Genomic DNA, 20,155 nt, shown 5'->3' on the forward strand with positions numbered 1-20,155 from the left:
GCTTTACCTTTTCTAATTCGACTTGTTTTACCTTCTTAAACTGTTCAGCCTGTTCTTGTTGTGACTGTCTAACTGCCCCCTCCATTTTCCAAGCCCAAAACGCCTTCCAATCTACTCGGCGTGACCCTTGTTGTAACTTCTTAATTTTATCTGTAGCATAATAATTTAATACTTCAAGCCTGTCTTCTAGCATGTTAATCTGTTGTTGGCTAAAGCTACCGTTCAATGGAAAACCCAAATCTCCCACATAGGCAATTGTTCGCATGTCCATCGACCATATTTTTCAATCATTATCTTAGCGCATCCCTCCGTGCTCGAAGGCAGCGGGTTTGCTTTACTGGCTGCTTCCCCCATTATCAATTAGTGTAGCAACTTTTTCAGGTAATTTAAAAAGGTTAAGTGTCGTCAACGACAATAGGTGAGTTCCTTACCTTTTATTCACGTGTCTCCACACCGGTCTTTACGCGTTTCATACAAATTCTAACTATTAGGTATACCAAAAAATTATAATAGAAAATATATGTATATATTCATATGTGTGTGTCTTCCACACGTTGAGTGTCCTCGACACCACTTCTCGAAGTGTGAATCAGCCCGTCGGCTCTTAGCAACAAGTTTATCTAGATTAAAAACAAAAACAGAAACACACACAAACAACAAACTGCAGACCTAAATAGAATTCACCCGGACTTTAAACGTGGGACCTAAATAAAATTATACGGACTTTAAACATGGGACCTAAATAGAATTTATACGGACTTTAAACTAATCTTTACACGGACTTTTAAACGTGTGGGACTACAACCTAATCTTTACACGGACTTTAAACGTGCGGGACTACAACCTAATCTTTACACGGACTTTAAACGTGCGGGACTACAACCTAATCTTTACACGGACTTTAAACGTGCGGGACTTCAACCCAATAGCTAGCACCTAGGCCACGAGACCTAGGATTTTTTTTTACAAATATTGTGGTCTTACCTCTTCCGAGTTCAATGTCTTTCTGGACTCGCCGTGTCTGAAAACGCCGCCTCTCTCCTTTCAGGCGCCTTTTCTCTCAACCTTTGCGTTCTGAACTTTCAAAGGGAGGATTTCGGCTCCAGGAATATATCCTGACCGTATACGAGTTGACCTTCTTGGCAGAGAGACGACGAAGTCAGAGCAGGCGATCCCGGATCGAGCCCCCAAATTGTGGTGGAAGTCTAGGATTTACCACTCTGTACTTTAGCTCTTCGGAGGTAAGAATCAAGAAACAAGTCCTGAGTAGCCACAATATCTGAGTCCGGTATTTATTGCTTGCAAACAAGAGACAAGAGCGTAACAGCAGCCCAGCGTAGAACCGGGGTTCGTTCAGCACAAGTCTAAAGAGACAATGATCAGGTTCGTCTTTTATACAGTTTAAACATAATACAGGCGCCGCCAAGGCTATCGGCTGATGGGCCTGTGCTTACGTGAGAAAGGGCGGGAGAGAATGAACAATGGGGAGACTTTCTTGTTGATTAATCGCCGTTCAACATTTCACACCTATCGACAGGATGCGCCTGTCCCCCCACTATTGCTCTCTCCTACCACTCCCTCAGAGATCACCGCTGTTCATATGGTAAATCATACAGTGCTTCTCAGAACAATGGCTATAGAACTTTAGAGGAGTGGCAAGAGAAAATGTAATCACAGTAGTTACACAAGTGGTATCAGTCATATGAAAGTGTATAACCTGAAAATAGTTCTATGAATGTATTTTCCGTAACAAAAGGTTTCAGAGAAATTGGAAGTCAGTGGGTGTCAGTTCTTGGCTGTGTCTTATTCCAGAGGGCTCTGAAAGTGTTTGGTATTGCCTAGACAAAGAAAGAGAGAGAGATAAAGAAAGACAGTGACAAAGGGAGAGAGGGAGATGACGGGTTGAAGAGGACTAAAGTAAAAGTGACAGCCTTCTCTCTCCTCCATATCTGAGCTCTGAAGAGAAAGACTCATGAATCTTGCATGCTGATGGCTGTGTGGCAGGCGGGCGGGGACGTATCTGCATGCGTCAGCACAATCCCCTTCTGCAGCGTCATTCCCCTCTAGGCTCCCTCTAGGTCCCCCTGGACAGAGCTACTCTGTGACACTGCACTAACTGGCTGGCTATCTGTCTGTGTCAGTCTGTCTCTCTCTCTCTCTCTCTTACTCACACACACTCTGGGGAATTCTGAATGCAGAGGTGTGTGAAGGGACAAGGACACAGGGAGCCTGTTCTTCATACAGGCTTGACTAATGAGATTAATCCTTAACAAAACAGTCAATAGGATGTGCGTGTTATGTACTGTGTTTCTCGAAGTGTGTGTATAAACTGTCACAAAGTGGTGCACATGAAAGTCATGTGAAGAGGGCCTCCAAAGCTGTTTTTGTGTGTTTACAGAAGAAGGGCCTAGGACCTAGGCCAAGTAGGAGAATGACATCATCCCTGACTGGAGACTTGTGCAAGGCTCATGTTGCTTGCCTGTTGTGTCTAGTGTGTGTAAGTTCAATCCTGTTCTGTCAGGATGCCGGTGAGCAGTAAAAAATTAACTTAATAATTTTTTTGGGGAGTGTAGGCCTTGTCACAATGAATAGGATACAGTTTAACATCTAATTTTGGGTTGGGTTTGGTTGCCACATCAATGCTCCCTATTATGAAAACTGTGGTGCTGAGAAACTGTTGCATCAAATTGAATAGGTTTTTAAAGGGGCTTTTCAGCAGGATGATGTAAGATGGGAACAGTCACTCTCAATACACAGGCATGCCCCCCCTCCCTAACCCCAGGGCTCCTGTGCCCCAGCCTCCTCTGTAGGGCTCTCTAGCATAGCCTATTTTATCTCCCAAGTGTTTCCCAGGAGTGTGGTTATTTTAAGCGGAGCACAATGTTCCACTCTGCTTTTGTGGTTGTGTCCTCCAATCTAGAGCAGGCCGCACATTGTAGGAGAACATAAAGAAAGAGCGGAGGAGGAGGTAGAGAGATGAAAACCCACAGCTCCACCGCCCTCCCACACTCTGAGCAGTGCCTCTCAATCATAACCTGTTTATATAGACAAGTCCCTGAGTGAAAGTCTGGATGGGTCCCCTCCATGTCCCTTGTCCTGTAATGGTTCGCCACTGAGTTTAACATGTTAAGTGAGCATGTCTGGAGTAGATGGGTGCGGGGGAGCACTCGACAGGTCGAGGGTCTGAAGGCGGCGGCGGCATCACTAGGAGCCCCCTCTCAAAGCCAGCCTTTGTTCAGTGGATGAGTGACGCTGTGGGAATATTAGTGTGATTAGTGTGATTAAATGAGATGGCCGTGAGCCAGAGAGGGATGCAGTTGCTGCTATTGGAGGGGAATGTTGTGGTTACGCAACACTGTGGTAATCACAAATGGATGACCACATGCAGCCAGGCCTGTGCTCTGAGCTCTCCCCCCAGTCCCTAGGAGAATTGGTGAAAGGATTGTCCACTGGTTGCCCACTTGTCCTGTGGAAACAATGTAAGGCAGTGGATCTGAAAACAGATCCCAGAGACTATGACTTTACTGAGTATGGCAATATTATTTAATTATAGTTATCAAGCAGCTGTATGGACACATGCTCGCATGTTAGCACAATACCTGGAATGAGGAAGGAGCCCTGATGAAGCTCCCAGTGAACCGATCACAATCTGCTTATTCAGGTTTGTTTATCTGGCCTCTAGCATCAGGTGTTGTTGTTGTTCTGCCCTTAGGACTCGAGGTAGGTAGACCTGCCCCGCCCACTCACTGTGTATGTGTTTAACATTCTTCATCCCCTCTCAGCCTCACAGTTAAAAAGAGAACATTATTATATTTGTAGTGTTTGTTAAGCAGCAATCATCAATGGGGGGGCTGCTAGGAAGTTATGTAATGCCTCCCACTAGGAACCATTGTAATCCCTCTTATGCTAAGTGCGCCCCCCCATGTGACCGTGCTAAGGTCCGGGAGCATGGTTGTGGGGACTGTTTTTGAGGCATTATGAGCTCTCCACAGTGGTTCTGTGGTGCTGTCAGGTGCACGCTCCACCCCCCAGCTCTGGCCTGTATATAAAAGCTGTTTCTTGCGTTGGGGGGGGGGCCTTACTGGGATCTGAGACGTGAAGGAAGGCCACTATTGGATGGGGCTGCGCTGCTGATCAGTCTCTCACTGAACTAAGCTTTGGATCCAAGTCGACACTGCTAGGTTGAGCGTATGCCCCCAAAGACTCCATCTCTCCTTTCGTCCTGTCCTCTTTATCTGTATGTGAGCCAGTTGAAAATGTATTTTTATGCCTTTTGTTGTGCAAATAGAGGTGTTTCACTGCCAAAGGGGATTCTGTTTTTGAATACAGGTATTTTTGCTCGGGTTCTTGGACTCTTTGTTCCATTATTTTCGGCGATTGCACTGTTGTGGCCTTGAGGTGTACTCTATGATTTTAAATACAGGCCTGTTCTATTTGTGTCATTCTGAACATTTAAGAGAGCTTAATGAGCTTTTCTCTGTGATCATTGTAATGCTTTTTAACAACAAGGTTCCCTACTGTGTTGCCAACATCCACCTAATCAGATGTCTCTCTTCTGTCATCCACAGGCATCATCGATGAGGACGCCAGCAGTGATTTGACACACCACAGATAGAAGCCCCTCAGTCCCTCCCATCCCCAACCCCCCTCCCCTCCCTCTTACCCTCCCCCCCTGCCCCTTCTGACTGAGTGGACTGCGCCCCCTTCCTGACCCCTCTCCCCTAATTCCAGACTCACCATGCTGATTAAAGAGTACCGGATCCCCATGCCCATGAGCGTGGAGGAGTACCGCATCGCCCAGCTCTACATGATCCAGGTGAGGCCAAATACACTCCCACCACCTTTCACCCATGGCCCCTGGCTCAACAGAACAATGTCAGTCCTGTGGTAGGAAAGAAGGTTATGTAATGGTGGCAGTGGTGACTTTCCGAAACTATTGGTGGCAGTAAGTGCTGGCACTAATTATGAATTGAGTGGTCAGGCGGAATTCAATGTCTGTATAAAGGAACAGAAGGAACTGTGTGATGATGGATTATCTACTTTAATTCTGAAGCTGGCTGCTCCCTCCCGTAACTGGCAGTGTGTTTGTCTAGGGAGGGAGAGAGCCATGGAGGGAGGGGCACCCTGCTCTGACAACACAATTAAATGAAGATTCTGTGACGTAGAGGCAGACTGGAGATATTCTACTCCCCGAGGAAGCATGGTTGTAATGGCTTCATTAGTTCTGGTGTTTATTTAGAAGCCGGTATCATCTCATGCTCATAGGCAGTGATGATTGAGAAGCTGTTAACACGCTATGTTGAGAATCTAAATCAATACTGTGTTCTCTCTGTTTTAACTGCTCGCAGACTGTTTTAACTGCTGGTGTCCTAATTTACAATGCAGTACCTCAGAACCAGGAAGAATCACTACTCCCCTGCCTATGTGGTGTAGGCCAACTGTAAATACAGTTTGACTGACTGACCTTGCCAGATTAGTTTGAGCAATATTGTTCCATTATTTAGCTTGTTTTTTCTTGTATGAGGTAATGGAAATAATCTGTGGAGATTTAGGCACTACTCTCTTTGTTTGCTGGGTAGTTATTTGTTATTGTTGTACTATGCATTATCCTCTGATTACTGGCTGTTAATCCAGTTGAGCTCCATATAGGGCTGTAAATGGATTGAAACATGGGTTGGACATGTGAACAGACATGACCCAAAATGAACATGTGCCACTGCCACTAATGTTTCATCACAGATGAATACTGTGATGCTGTGAACATTTACTTCATGATATAATCAAAGGAAGGACTTTGACACCAAAAGGAAGTGAGCAGCAGGCTGATCAGTATATCTAATGCAATGGGGAGTGGTATTCTAGCCCAGCGCCATATCTACATTTTGAAGTTTTGCCAATTGAATGGACAGAGAAGAGGATGGGCTGTGTATACTGAACCCCAAAGCATGTGAAGTAAGGGAGGAGGCAAAGTGTTACATTGACCTCTTCTATCAGTGACCCATAGTTACCTTTCCCCCTGACCTCAGCCTCTCTTTACAGCCTGGTTGCTGTTACGTTTCAATTACCATGGCAACTGTGACCTCAACAGCATGCCAGCAGTCAGAATTTGTAAGAGAGAGAGAGGGAAAGAGAACAAGAAAATAACAAAGGAAATGGAGAGGGTGAGGGGAAGAGAGGGGAAGAATAAGAGAGGGAGACAGAAAGGGAGGAAACTGTGAGAGGAAGAGGGGGATATTTAGGAACATTAGGAGAGAGTAGAGACGAGAGCCAAGTGTGGATACCTTCTTTTCATTACTGTATGTTGCCAGGGCAACGCAAGCCTGTCTCTTATTCATCCCCTGTATCAGCATGGTGGTTCAAGTCTGGGCCTCCTAGTTGTACAGTGTTTCCTCCACTCCAACAGGCAAGACTTTTGAGCCATGCTTCTCAGCACTATTCTAACCTCTGGGGCTCTTATCACCCTGCCTCGTTAATTGGTAGTTAATTGTGAATTCATTATTGCGACTGTGGGATTTGCAAAAACATCACAAACATAAGTGAAATGCAGTAGGTTCTCTCTCTCTATCTCTTTCTCATTATTTGACTCTCTCTTTGTCTCTGTGCCTCTTCCTAATTCAATGATCACCCACCATTTTGTTCTCTTTACGATGAAGTGAAAACCGTCTCAACAGGAAACATGTTTTACTGATCTGATACCAGGAAAGGGGGACAGGCCAGGATGTGACTCCTCACATCCTGTATTACAGTGCCATAGTGAGGTACATCTGAAGAGATGGCTTTAGGTCAGATCAGATCCCCATCCTAAAACGTAGCATACGTTGATTGTCTCAATAATCATTGCTGAATAGCATAATCAATCTTTTTAAGATGTTCTTTCAATATCTCTTCTATTTGAGACTGTTAAAGGCTTACACCCTCCAGATCCAACTAGAACATGTGGTCTACTCTCCCCCAGTTATTTTGCCCTAGGGGAGGGGTTGAGCCATGGCCTGTGATTTTTAATGTCCCTGATGGTTTCTGGCAGGAGGGTAGGATTGATACTGGCCAGTGGCACTTGGGCTTGCAGGCCAAAAGCACCTGTCAGCGGGCTAATGAAGTGTGTGTGTGTGTGTATATATGAGCGTGTGTGTGTGTATATATGAGTGTGCGTGTATGCTGCCCGTGTGCTGGTGCTGCAGTGTCTGTGCTGTATCTGTGGAGCTGTGTCTGGCTGTTGAGAGCAGGGCGGGTGGCTAATGAACGACCTGTCAGAGGTAATGAGGTCCGGAGGGGTGGACAGTCACCTCACGCCCCATCTCCCCACACCACTGATTCACTGCCTGCCCTGCCCTGCCTCTGCATCCTGCTCTGGAGAAATCTCCCTCACTATCCCGGAAATACTGTAATTAGTCAAATGCACTTTTTTTTAAGAGGTTGAATTATACCAGAGGTTAAGTTAAAGAGAAGCATAAAACAGAATGCAATCTCAAAATAAGGTGCTCACATAGTGGTAAAGATGGGCCTATTGCATACACGTCATGTTGCAATATCTGTGGCTCCAATAGGAATGTGTACAGTAGTCCTTGCCCTTTGCTCCTCATGTTTTGGTGGTGTCAGCACTTGGACTTCAACTGTTTCCAAGATGTCAACATCAGCAAGAAGCTTCTCCGTGTTGTGTCACACTGCCCTATGATGAGTTATCCGGCCATAAAGTCTCCATCCAACCCTCTCTTGTGTCTGTGGTGTACCTTGAATTTAAATATGGGAAGGGTGTGGCTCTCTAAGCTGGCTTGGGGGCTTCCTGCTTTGCTGAGTGTAGGTAATAGGCTGCAAGGGAGTCTATGGTAATTAACTACTGTTACATTTACTAGTGTTTCTGGATCTGTGTGCTCATCTTTCACTTGCTCTTTGTCAACAACGGTTTGCCCGAGCAATGGATTTATGACCCCTCTGCTTCAGATGTGGAACAGGTGGCTTAAAAAGCCTTGTGCTTCCAAGACCTTTAGTAGGGACAGGGTCTCAGCCTTTACAATGAACCTAATACAAGTATTCTTCTGTATTCTCAACAGAAAAAGAGCCGGGAGGAGACCTGTGGTGAGGGCAGCGGAGTGGAGATCCTGGAGAACAAGCCGTACACAGACGGACCAGGGGGAATAGGCCAGTACACCCACAAGGTCTACCACATCGGCATGCACATCCCCAGCTGGTTCCGCTCCATCCTGCCCAAGGCAGCACTGAGGGTGGAGGAAGAGTCCTGGAATGCCTACCCCTACACCCGCACAAGGTGTGAGATTGCCCCCTATAGGAGTACTACCCTTTCACCCCCACACAGGGAGCTAGTGCCCTCCACTCTCATAGAAAACCTGAACATGTGAGACAGCATCCTCTTTGCCTTTGGCACACCCACTTACAGTATGATGAGACATTTTCCACTTATGCTTAAACCTGCTCATGGTGAGGGAATGTACACACATCAAGGTCCTTGTACATAAGGGACATCATACGAAACATTGGTTGGTTGGTTGGTTGGTTGGTTGGTTGGTTGGTTGGTTGAAAGACAAAAAGGTGAAAAGGTTCCAGAGTAGTTTTCTGATCAGTGTGCCAACAAAGACAAAGTTAGTCATCAAGCCAGGAGCTCTGCTAGTCTGTCGTTAGATGTTGATGACCTCCCCAGTCTCAGGGTATATTTTGTCTGTCTGGGGCCTGGACACAGCCGGAGGCTGGAAAGCGAAGCGCCCCTTAAAAACACTGTCAAGATATTGATAGACTGGAAGTGTCTGCTGACACAGTTATCAAACGAGTGACAGCTTTGCTGCAGACGTCTCTGACTCGACAGATGGGCAGGGCTAGCACCTCTCCCCGCCTGAGGCCAGACACAGACACAGACACAGACACAGACACTGAGAGACAGAGAGTGAGGAGCAGTAGATAGCTCTTATTGGATAGATAGGACACAGACATATTTATATTAATGGACACTATTTAGCACAGTAACCCCTTAAGAATTAAGACATATTCATCATGCACAACTCATGATGCTGTTAAGATTGGCTGTATCCAGGCCAATATAATGTCAGTGGTTATAAATGAAGATGGCTGTTTTCTCTCCTCCAGATACACCTGCCCCTTTGTTGAGAAGTTCTCCATTGACATTGAAACGTACTACAAGCCTGACACAGGCAACCAGCCAGACGTCTTCAACCTGTCCTCGGCCGAGAAGAGGCAGAGGAGTCTTGGTAAGGCCCTAGGACACCGATCATTGATCAATCAGGGAAGAGTCTCACAGGGTACATTTTGGAGATGGAAACTCCATGGAAACAAGTCTTACAGCATTCCAATGGATGTGTTTTAGATTAGATTAGATTAGATTAGATTCAACTTTATTGTCATTGTGCAGAGTACAAGTACAGAGACAACAAAATGCAGTTAGCGTCTAACCAGAAGTGCAAAAAAGCAGAAAAGTGCAGTGTGAACAGTATATGAATTAGCAGTAGCTAATTGTTGAGTGTTGAGTAATAGTGTCCATTGTCCATTGATTCATATCATTTCCAGTAAAACAGTGTCCAAATTAACAGCACAGTAATGATGATGATGATGATGATTATTTGTCCTCACTATCCGGTGTTGTTGAAAACCATCGGGTGTGTGTTACATTACCTCCAGTATTAAATTACAATGACAGGCCTAGGGTAGCAGTCTTTTTTTAGATAGCTTTGTTATTAAAGGCTTCCTGGTCTATGACCTCCAGCAGGGTTAGGGAGCATCTCACACACCAGCCAGTAGACTAGAGGCCCACTTGTGGCTGTTTGCTGCCACTGCAGCTGTTTTCCTGTTGTTGGCGGCAACGGGGGCTCGTCAGAAGTGACGCTGCTCAGAAGCTCATGGTTTGAGGGCATGCAGTGACCCAATTTACACAATTTATTGTCACAGTGTTCCTGAGATGTCATGAATTACTTATTTTTACTGTTTCTTCGTCAGCTCGAGACAGAAAAGTCAATGTACGTCAAAGAAAGTCCAAACATAGGCTCAAACAAGTCCAGTGTGTCCTAAACATGTAGTATATCAAATGGGGAATTATACCATTCCGTGGTGACCAAAAGACATCAGACCACTTGTTATGTTATGTAATAAAATACGGACACCTTTTTTTCTATATGCATATATAAAAAAATTATTATTCTGGGATGTTTTCAAGTGTGACTCTCTCTGGCAGACCCCATCGACATTGTAAAGGACCCGATCCCCCCACACGAGTACAAGGCAGAGGAGGACCCTCGGCTCTTCCAGTCAGACAAGACCAAGAGGGGCCCCCTGCAGGACGACTGGATTGAGGAGTTCAATGATAACCCAGGGAAGACGCCCATCATGTGTGCCTACAAACTGTGCAAGGTGGAGTTCCGCTACTGGGGCATGCAGTCCAAGATTGAGCGCTTCATCCACGATGTAGGTGTGTATGCAGAGATAAAATGAGCCATGTGCAGCACCCTGCCCAATGCTATGTAAGTGCTTGGTCAATGGGGTAGTAGTGTTTTCTATAGCAGAGAAATTGTACTGCTACTAGCTCACTCCATAATTGGGCCTATGAGTCAATACAAACTCAGGTCAGAGTCAAAACTAATTTTCTCTGCAAGAAGACAATTGAAATTAAATCTGTGAATTGAAAATTGCACATCCAGAGCAGGGCATCTATCTCTTCCGTCCCCCAGGGCTGAGGAAGGTGATGGTGCGGGCCCACCGACAGGCATGGTGCTGGCAGGACGAGTGGTACGGTCTGACCATAGAGGACATCAGGCAGCTGGAGCTGGAGACTCAGCTGGCTCTGGCCCAGAAGATGGCCCAGTACAGCCAAGGCGAGGAGGCCACTGACGCCAACGGAGCTGCCACCTCGCCAGACAAAAACCAGGAGGCCAAGGAGGCCATCAGCTCCATAGTGGCTGAGGAGGCAGTGTCTGCAGGGGGAGACACTCTCCATGCACGAGCAGGGCTCACCAAGCAGTGGTCCACCTCATCCAGGTCCTCCCGCTCATCCAAGAGAGGAGGTGAGCACAGCCTTAGCCCACCAGTGTGTGTGTGTTTAGGTGTGGGGCTGGCACCAACAGCCAAAATCAAATTAAACAAGCAGGAACGTTACATACCTCACATGTCAGTCAGCATTAACTGTAGCTTCAGTGTGTTGTATCAGTCCCTGCCCTTATATAACCAGATCTTTCATCATTGTCTGAAAACACACCCCTCTCCTACAAACAGTAGAACAGTGCAAACCCCAACAGTCAGAATCCTGCCTACCACCTGGAGCCTCAACTCCTCTCCAGCCTGCCTTATTTCACCCCTATATTACCCCCCTCTCCGGTGCTCTCCTGAGCTATTTATAGCTGCAGTATTGACATCACAGGCTAGAGGAGGCTGACGCTCTTCACACTGACCCTCCCCTCCACCCCTCCTGCACCCCATACTGTGCTGACAGGCACAGCTGTGCTCTCCTCTCTCCAACTCAGCCCTATGAGCATCCAGCATGGGCCAGCCTCCCCCTTCCTGCCTTCTCAGTAATGATATAGGAGGCAAACAACAAAGACATGTGATGGACAAACCTACTTTTAGTCTAACCCTCCTCTCTGTGTGATAATTGGTTGTCAGTGTGTTTGTGTTGTCTGTGTTACATTGGACTTGCACTCTTCACACCCCCTCCTGACCACTGAGCAATCCATCTGTGATGAAGTCAAGCATCACAGAGACTGTTGAGTGTTTATATAACTCTGTGTGTGCGTGCGCACACACACACACACACACACACACACACACACACACACTAACTTTTTCCACATTTTGTTATGTTACAGACTTATTCTAAAATGGATTAAATTAATTTTTTCCCTCATCAATCTACACACAATACCCCATAATGACAAAGCCAAAACAGGTTTTTAGAAATGCTTGCTAATTTATTAAAAATAAAAAACTGAAATCACATTTACATAAGTATTCAGACCCTTTACTCAGTACTTTGTTAGAATAAGGCTGTAATATAACAAAATGTGGAAAAAGTGAAGGGATCTGTGTGAGAGTGTGATGCTCTTATGTCTAAAAATAACAGCCCTGCTGTTTGTGCTTCTGCTTGTGTTTCAGTGAGCCCGTCACGCCACAGCATCTCTGAATGGAGAATGCAGAGCATCGCACGAGACTCCGAGGAGAGCTCAGATGAGGAGTTCTTCGATGCTCACGGTAAATTCCCCATGTTCATAAAGTCTTAGAGGGTTAGATGTAGCTTGAGTAGAACACAGTAGTGTGTTCCCTTTCCCATAAACCTTCAGTGCTGTTCCCGCTTCTGACTCTGCATGCGTCTCTTTAACACAGATCAGTTCTTAAGCTATCCTGATACCCAGCATGCTTTGGGCCTGCGGTTGAAATAGGTGGGTGTGGTGCGACACACAGGTCCAGTCGACTTGTCCTGAAGAAAAGTCCTGCAAGCACCATCATCTCCCCTCACCATCATCTCCCCTCACCATCATCTCCCCTCGCCAGTTCCCACTGTTCAAACACTGTCTCCACCCTTACATGCTCATGCACACACGGACACACACACACGGACACACACACGGACACACGGACACACGGACACACACACACGGACACACACACAGAGACACACACACACGGACACGGACACACGGACACGGACACGGACACACACACACACGGACACACACACACACACACGGACACGGACACACACACACGGACACACACACACGGACACACGGACACGGACACACGGACACGGACACACGGACACGGACACACACACACGGACACACACACACGGACACCCACCCACACACGGACACGGACACACACACACGGACACACACACACGGACACCCACCCACACACGGACACGGACACACACACACGGACACACACACACGGACACCCACCCACACACACGGACACACACACACGGACACCCACCCACACACACGCACACACACAGACACACACACACAGACACACACACACGGACACCCACCCACACACACGGACACACACACACGGACACCCACGGACGGACGCACGCACACGCACACACACACGTCTACCACACATTGTCTGTGGAGAACCAATCCCTTCAAGGCCAATTGATCTGAAAAATAATGCTCTATTGTGTGTGGGTGTAAGTGTGGATGGATGATTTGATCAAGCTGATGTTGGCAACTATGATTTTTTTTTTATATGTAATACTGAATTAAGAATATTGAAGCCATGGCTTTTCCATTGTATCTATTTATTTTGATGATACTGATGCCATTTGGTTTTCATCTGTGCCTACTGTATGGAAACTGTTTGTGATGTCACAAATTAACTGCATGTGCAGAATTCATGTTCAAATATATAGCTGTGAGTGCTTTTAGTGTATGTGCCATTATTTATGTTCATATGGATTTGATAGCTGAGATGATATGATATAGCCATGTTTGGTGAAGATAAATTACCATTCCTGGATTTATTTATTTTTCACCATAATATTAACACCATTCACATCTCAGTATGTGGCGATATAAAATATGGAGAGAGTCCTCAGCTTTTCAGTGTGCACTTGGTTTGTTGATTTAAAGCATTGAAACACAATGAACTCCAGCAGACATATGCCCGCCCCCACATACAGTACATAACCATACCCATGCATTACATAAATAATTATTTTAGTATACTCTTTTACCATACAAGCACTACCCTTCAGTTGCTTCATGATATCTACATTGTTGAATCAACCAACCTTGCCAATATGAGCAGCATTTTTTAGAATCATACATATATACTGTTTAGTGTGACAATAACATGCTGATAAAGATAGAACAGCAGATTAGGTTCCATGAGGCCGTGATGAGCTAACATAAGCTTTGCATGGAACAAATAAACAGATGAGTCACTTCATGAGCTTGATGAATACAATTGAGAGCAGCAGGTGTAATGATGATAAACAGAAAACACACAGCTGTGTACGACACGTGACATTTGGTATCTAATCACTGCCTGTTACAGTGAGATATTACTGTAACACTCAAACTTACAAAGAGCATCGTATCATCATAGTTCTGCTACCATCATTGTTTAAATGTATCCATGACCATTTATGCTAAATCATGGTATGACTGAACTGAGGTGTGACACATGCATACCACTGCTAGCACCTGTTTTAATCAGGTTAATATATGTTAATAAGTTGTCGAAGTGTTTGATTGAGCATGAAATGAAACAGCATGCTACTGCTACAGACAGTATTCAGGACAGAGTACAATCAGTTAGGTTGTCTCAGCCATGCTTAAATGAATACTGTTATACTGCTCAGCTCTTTTAACTGGATAGAGGCCCTCTGATCTGTGTGGCTGAGAACCAGCAAAACAGCATTATGGAGATTCAGACTGACTGGTGATCTTTTGATAAAGCAAAAATATCTATTAGGCTATGTGAAATAAGATTTCAATGGGGTCTGTCTCCCAGTGGCTCTGTGATCCAATAGATGAGGCAATGTTATTGCAAAACCATGGTTTTTAAGGGACCACAGAGAATACAGGGTGCTGGGAGTAACTATTATATTTGTCTATCTACAACTAGTGATGTCTACTTGATTTTCCTATCATCAGGATCAGGGTTTATGTTTGTCTGTCTGTACTCAGTAGGCCTATAGATAATCCTCTCTTATGTATGATTGATATGTGGAATGTCTGTACATGCCCATGGGATGGAACAAAATGTAATTTTTTGATATAAAAACATGTATCTGCTTATAGAAATGGCATATTGACTCCTATAGACTTGATATTGTCCCTTTGTCAAGAAAGTATGTCCTTTGTCTCCCTCCACAGAGGACTTCTCAGACAATGAAGATGTATTCCCCAAGGAGATCGCCAAGTGGAACTCCAATGACCTCATGGACAAGATTGAGGCAGCTGATGCAGAAGAAACCCCCGGTATGGCAAAGGAAATGTGTGTTGTATGATGGGAGATGGAGTTTGTGTGAAAGTATCTTTTATTGGCATGATCACTCTGACTCTCTGACTCTCAGTGTTAAAGTCTGTTCTGTGTGTGTGCTTGCGTTTGCAGGAGAGCTGTATAAGGACATGACAGTGGATTATGAGAGAGCAGCCAGTGAAGAGAGACTAGATGAGGTATGTACTTCGGAATGTGAGCTGGCTTTAACTAATCATTCTTAGACCATCAGCGATGTTTCTGCCAGACCCAATGGTAGTACAACATTGTTTAGAGGCAGTCTGGCAGCATTCATACTTGAACGAAAGATCAACCCTCAAAATGCAGTAAACATGAGCTAAAAGGCCAGCTCAGTCACTGACGTTTTCAGGCACAAGTAGGTGTTGAATTGAATTGTGTGCCCTGCACAGGGCTTTAGGGGTGGGCAGTCAGAGAGAGGGTCCACTCCCTCAGCCTCTCTGTCCTCTTGTGTTCAGCTGCGTGGCTCTGTTAGCGGCCAAGCCGATAGCTCTACCATTCCCACCATCACCGTAACCAGGCACCAGTCAGTAAGTAAACTTCCTGGCCCATTGCATTATGGGCCAGAGTAGATCCACAGTCCCTAACTGACCCAGTACTAACCGCCTTGCCCTTGCCCCAGCCCACCCCCTCTACTCCTCAACCCCCCCTCCCCCACCCAGTGTGAAACTGTACAGTAGTCGTGCCGTGGAGTGTAACGTGCTTCTTTGTGAAATGTGGAGTTTTGAATCATACAAATCTGGGAAATAATGGCAAAACTGCACATTACGTCTTCCCTGTTTGATGTCAGCATATTTATTTGTCTTAGGAGGCTTTTGGTGTTGGCTTGTTTCTGTGGTTAGTTAAAGACGTAAATGTTGGCACGGTGAACAAACAGTGGGCTTCTGGTTCTTCCTGTCCCTTGTGCTCTAATGCTGATAGTGTGAAAGGAAAGCTGAACTGGCATGCTGGATAGATGGACTATAGTGCAGTTACTGGTGATTTACTACGACTGCATCATCAGAATGGCATAGTTACGTACACTTCCTGTAATCCATGTTGGGAGAAATGGACACTAGGAAGAAGTGGGGAGGTTCAGCGGTTCATGACTCACACTATAAACAGTGAAACGGATACCCTACAAATCTACAGTGTCATCATGACGTAACAAAGAGGTGTGTGTATCAACAAAGGTTTGCTTCTATCTCAGTTAGGAGGTGGTTTGTCATTTAGGAGGCATGTTTCAGTGGTTCTAATGAATGTACAGTCAAGCCAAAAGCACAGTGAGATTGGCGAAAGGCTTAATTTTACTCGAGTTCCACAGATCTCTGCAATGTCCGAAATCCTTTCTCTCCCCCCTCACCTTTCATCAACCCCCCTTTACCCCTCCTTTACCCCTTTACCCCATTTTCAGGACGGCTCCTCGCAGTCTCTGCAGCCCTCCAAGATCCATGTGCTGATCCTGGTTCTCCACGGGGGAAACATCCTGGACACAGGTGGAGGGGACCAGACCAGCAAGCAGAGCGATGTCAACACCATCAGCACAGCGTTTGACACGGTGATGCGTGTGCACTATCCCACTGCGCTGGGTCGCATCGCCATTCGTCTCGTGCCCTGCCCCGCCATCTGCGCTGAGGCCTTCTCCCTGGTGTCCAAGTGAGGGAGTCTTCACTCATGAGCACACATACACATACATTATACATTATACCACTTTATACATTTTGCAAACATACTATTCCCATGACTGGAATGGTTGATCATTGTAACCTGTGTTTCAGCCTGAGCCCGTACAGCTATGATGAGGGGTGTCTCTCCAGCAGCCAGGACCACATCCCACTGGCAGCGCTGCCTCTCCTCGCCACCTCTGCCCCCCAGTACCAGGAGGCTGTGGCAACAGTCATCATGAGAGCCAACCAGGTGTTCTCTGACTTCATCAGGTCCCTGGACGGGGCAGCCTTCTCTGGCCAGGTTAGAATCCACTGGGATCCACTGGGCCTTCAGTCTCAGCATTAATACCAGCATGGACATTTTGTTGTAGCACTCAGTACCACATGACCACATCTTTAGTCCAAACACTTAACTAGTCAAGAGCATGTTTCTAGGTCAAGGATAAGATAAACTGATTTCCTCTGAAGCAAGAATTGAGTTTTGGTTTTGAGTCATCGTGACAAAAAGGAACAAGATAACGTTAGCACTAGTATTTGATCCCAGTTGGTATGAATGTTGGCCTTTTATAACAAATTGACAGAGGCACAGATTATAGGATAACTTGTTTATTCAATAAAGGCTGTGTTTTTTGACTTGCTAAATTTAGCCATTGATGTGTATGTGTTTGTGTGCAAAAACATGTGTGTGTGTGGGGGTGGGTGTTTGTTTGGCAGTTATTAGATCTGATTAGTCTAAGAGGATTTGAACCCTCTTATGCGTGTCCTTGTCTGTATTGGTGTCTAATGATCTGATAGTGTTTGTACATTGACCTGTGACCTCTGTAGGTATGCCTCATTGGGGACTGTGTGGGAGGGATCCTGGGGTTCGACGCGTTGTGCAGCAGCAACCAGACAGTGTGTGAGAGCCAGAACAGCAGCCGCCGTGGCAGTGTAGTCAGTGTACAGGTAAGACCCAAACCCTGAACCTGAGTCCCTACTCCTACACTTCACATCTTTACCCAGTCCCCAAATCCAAGACTCACACAAAACTCTAATTTACCACAAACTACTCCTCTCAACCAATCCACCATATTTCTTATCCCAGATGGATACATACCTCAAACACAATTCAGGTCTGGTACAAATTGCTTTTGCATCAACCGTCCCTCCCTCCATCTCTGCAGGACCAGGACCTCCTCTCCCCTGGCATCATCAACTGTGGGCATGGCTCGGCCTCCTCCACACTGGAGGGCAGCCGCCACCTCAGCCGCAGCAACATCGACATCCCTCGCTCAGGAGGTCCTGACGACCCCAAGAGACAACTGCCCCGCAAGAGGAGCGACTCCTCCACATACGAGCTGGACACCATCAAGCAGCACCAGGCCTTCCTCACCAGGTGTGTGTGTGTGTGTGCGTGCGTGCGTGCGTAGGTGCGTGCATGCATGCGTCCCATCCCTTGGTGGGATGAGAGTCACATTACGTCTTGTTTCTTAAACCCCTTTTTGTTTAACTAAGAGTAAATGCATATGATGTTATATGGACAGGGGATGTTATGTTCATTAGGTCTACTGTATGTATTGGAAAATATCTGTGTTTGTGTATATGCATGTTTATGAGGGTATGCTGCTCCGTGTGTGTGTGTGTGTGTGTGGCCCCTGTCTCAGCCTGCACTCCAGTGTGCTGAGGAACGACCCGGGCTCCCGCAGGTCCAGCAGCAGCACCATGCTGGATGGAAGCTCTATGGGGAAGTTTGACTTTGAAGTGTCAGACTTCTTCCTGTTCGGCTCTCCCCTGGGCCTCGTACTTGCCCTGAGGAAGACTGTCATTCCTGTGCTGGATGGTAAGTTTACCTGGACAGAGGGAAAACTAACAAAGCCCTTCAAATAAGCCTTATAAGTTTTGACCATGATTTCGGTAATTACATTTAGGGGCATTTTGGGTTATCCTCTTAACTCTCTGTCTCTTTCTAGTGGCCCAGCTCCGCCCAGCCTGCCAGCAGGTATATAACTTGTTCCACCCAGCTGACCCCTCAGCCTCGCGCCTGGAGCCTCTCTTGGAGAAGAAGTTCCACCTCCTGCCCCCCTTCAATGTACCCCGTTACCAACGTTTCCCCCTGGGGGACGGCAACTCCGCTCTATTGGGTGAGCCCACTGGGTGCTGTTAATATGCATACAGAGAAGACATACACACACACACAGATACAGACATGAGCACAGTGCATTTACATGCACACACACTTGTACCGACTTTGGGTTATACAACAATTTGAGTAACCATCTTAAGTAGCCCTGGGACACCCTGTTATGCGTGATATAACAGGGCGTGTAGAAACCGACAAATAAGAGAGTCTGTCAGTTTAGTTCTGGTTGAGAAAGGGAAACATTGTTTTCTGTCTTTTGTGAAGCAATGTACTCATCTACATGTTGTTCTGGTGCAGCTGGTTTGACTGGCCCTTCAAAAGAGTTACCCTTTGATTGTATATCTATTATATATATTTGTGTATATATATTCAAGCAGTAATGCTTTTAATCTTGTGTTGATACTCTAGGTAGCTCAGGTTTACTTTAGTTTAGTCTAGCTGGCTACCCTTGAATAAGCTAGCATAGGGAAAGGGCTTAAGAGTGGTCAAATATATCTCTAGAGAAGCAAGGGTAATGCTGGTCCTGAATGGCTGCAGGGTGTGTTTCATATTTAATATAAATAATTGGTATGATAGTTGAATCAAATGAGCTGGCAGGCTATATCCCCAGGTGTACCATGCACCATGGCTAAAACTTTCTCAATATTCAAAACTTTCTTAATTAAACATTCATTTTGATTCATTAATCAGCTTGTGCATTGGTGAATTTTAATAGGTGAATAGGAACCAGCAAACCCTGAATTAGAATCCATGAAATGAGTGGTCCTACTGCTCTATGGGCACCTCTACTCCAACGTTACTCTTAACGTTAGTAAAGTCTTCCTGTAGCTGTGAGGGCTAGACCTGCTCTCCAGTCTCATATTTGTAGTTGTTGTTCTTGTTATTGCTTCATGTCCTTTGTCTTCCTTGTCTTCTTTTTTTCCTCCTCTCTTGGCCTTCTGTCCCCATCCATACACACCTGGCTCCCTATCCCCTTCAACCCCCTGACCCTTCTCTTCTGCCCCCTGCCCCCTGTCCCACTACCTCCCTCTCTAGTGGAGACAGTCCAGAGCAACCCTCAGCTCCTGCTCGATATTGGGGCCCCCCTCTCTTTCCGCTGTCAGGAGACGATCAGTGAGACCTGCATCCCTGTGCCTGTGCTAAACTGGCAGGAGGGCTCCCTCAAGGCCACACCCGCCGTTCTGGAGTGTGTGTAGCCTCTCCCATTCATCTGCATCCCACCAAATCCATTCTCTGTGTGTGTGTCTTTTTGTGCTAGTTGCAACCTTTGCACTTACCCATATACACTGTGTCTGTGTTTGATATCATGTGTCCCGTTCACACCCGTTCCAGTGCGAGTGCATGAGAATTATGTGAGAATGTTACCCCAGTCTAGAATTGAGGTCACATTTCTGGCTGTTCAAGGTCA

At 46.1% G+C, this 20,155-nt stretch overlaps 1 protein-coding gene across 3 annotated transcripts in view; it reads left to right on the forward strand.

Annotated features, from left to right (window-relative positions):
• Positions 1-20,155, forward strand: part of LOC310807226 (membrane-associated phosphatidylinositol transfer protein 2-like) — a 44,631-nt gene that overhangs the window by 18,466 nt on the left and 6,010 nt on the right. The window contains exons 2-16 of one of the 3 annotated variants that reach the window (XM_083673607.1): positions 4,569-4,816; positions 8,049-8,263; positions 9,094-9,215; positions 10,193-10,426; positions 10,686-11,018; positions 12,103-12,198; positions 14,841-14,945; positions 15,079-15,143; positions 16,376-16,617; positions 16,740-16,929; positions 17,454-17,573; positions 17,792-18,003; positions 18,272-18,447; positions 18,578-18,748; positions 19,783-19,935. In XM_083673607.1, the coding sequence (XP_083529733.1) occupies positions 4,739-4,816; positions 8,049-8,263; positions 9,094-9,215; positions 10,193-10,426; positions 10,686-11,018; positions 12,103-12,198; positions 14,841-14,945; positions 15,079-15,143; positions 16,376-16,617; positions 16,740-16,929; positions 17,454-17,573; positions 17,792-18,003; positions 18,272-18,447; positions 18,578-18,748; positions 19,783-19,935 (2,512 nt within the window). In that variant the 5' untranslated portion in view covers positions 4,569-4,738. Of the gene's footprint in view, positions 1-4,240; positions 4,330-4,568; positions 4,817-8,048; positions 8,264-9,093; positions 9,216-10,192; positions 10,427-10,685; positions 11,019-12,102; positions 12,199-14,840; positions 14,946-15,078; positions 15,144-16,375; positions 16,618-16,739; positions 16,930-17,453; positions 17,574-17,791; positions 18,004-18,271; positions 18,448-18,577; positions 18,749-19,782; positions 19,936-20,155 lie in introns of those variants that run through there. The other 2 variants (XM_083673606.1, XM_083673605.1) reach the window with 2 other exon arrangements.

This window comes from Argentina silus (genome assembly GCF_951799395.1).
Source record: "Argentina silus genome assembly, chromosome: 7".
Taxonomy (NCBI): Eukaryota; Metazoa; Chordata; class Actinopteri; order Argentiniformes; family Argentinidae; genus Argentina; species Argentina silus.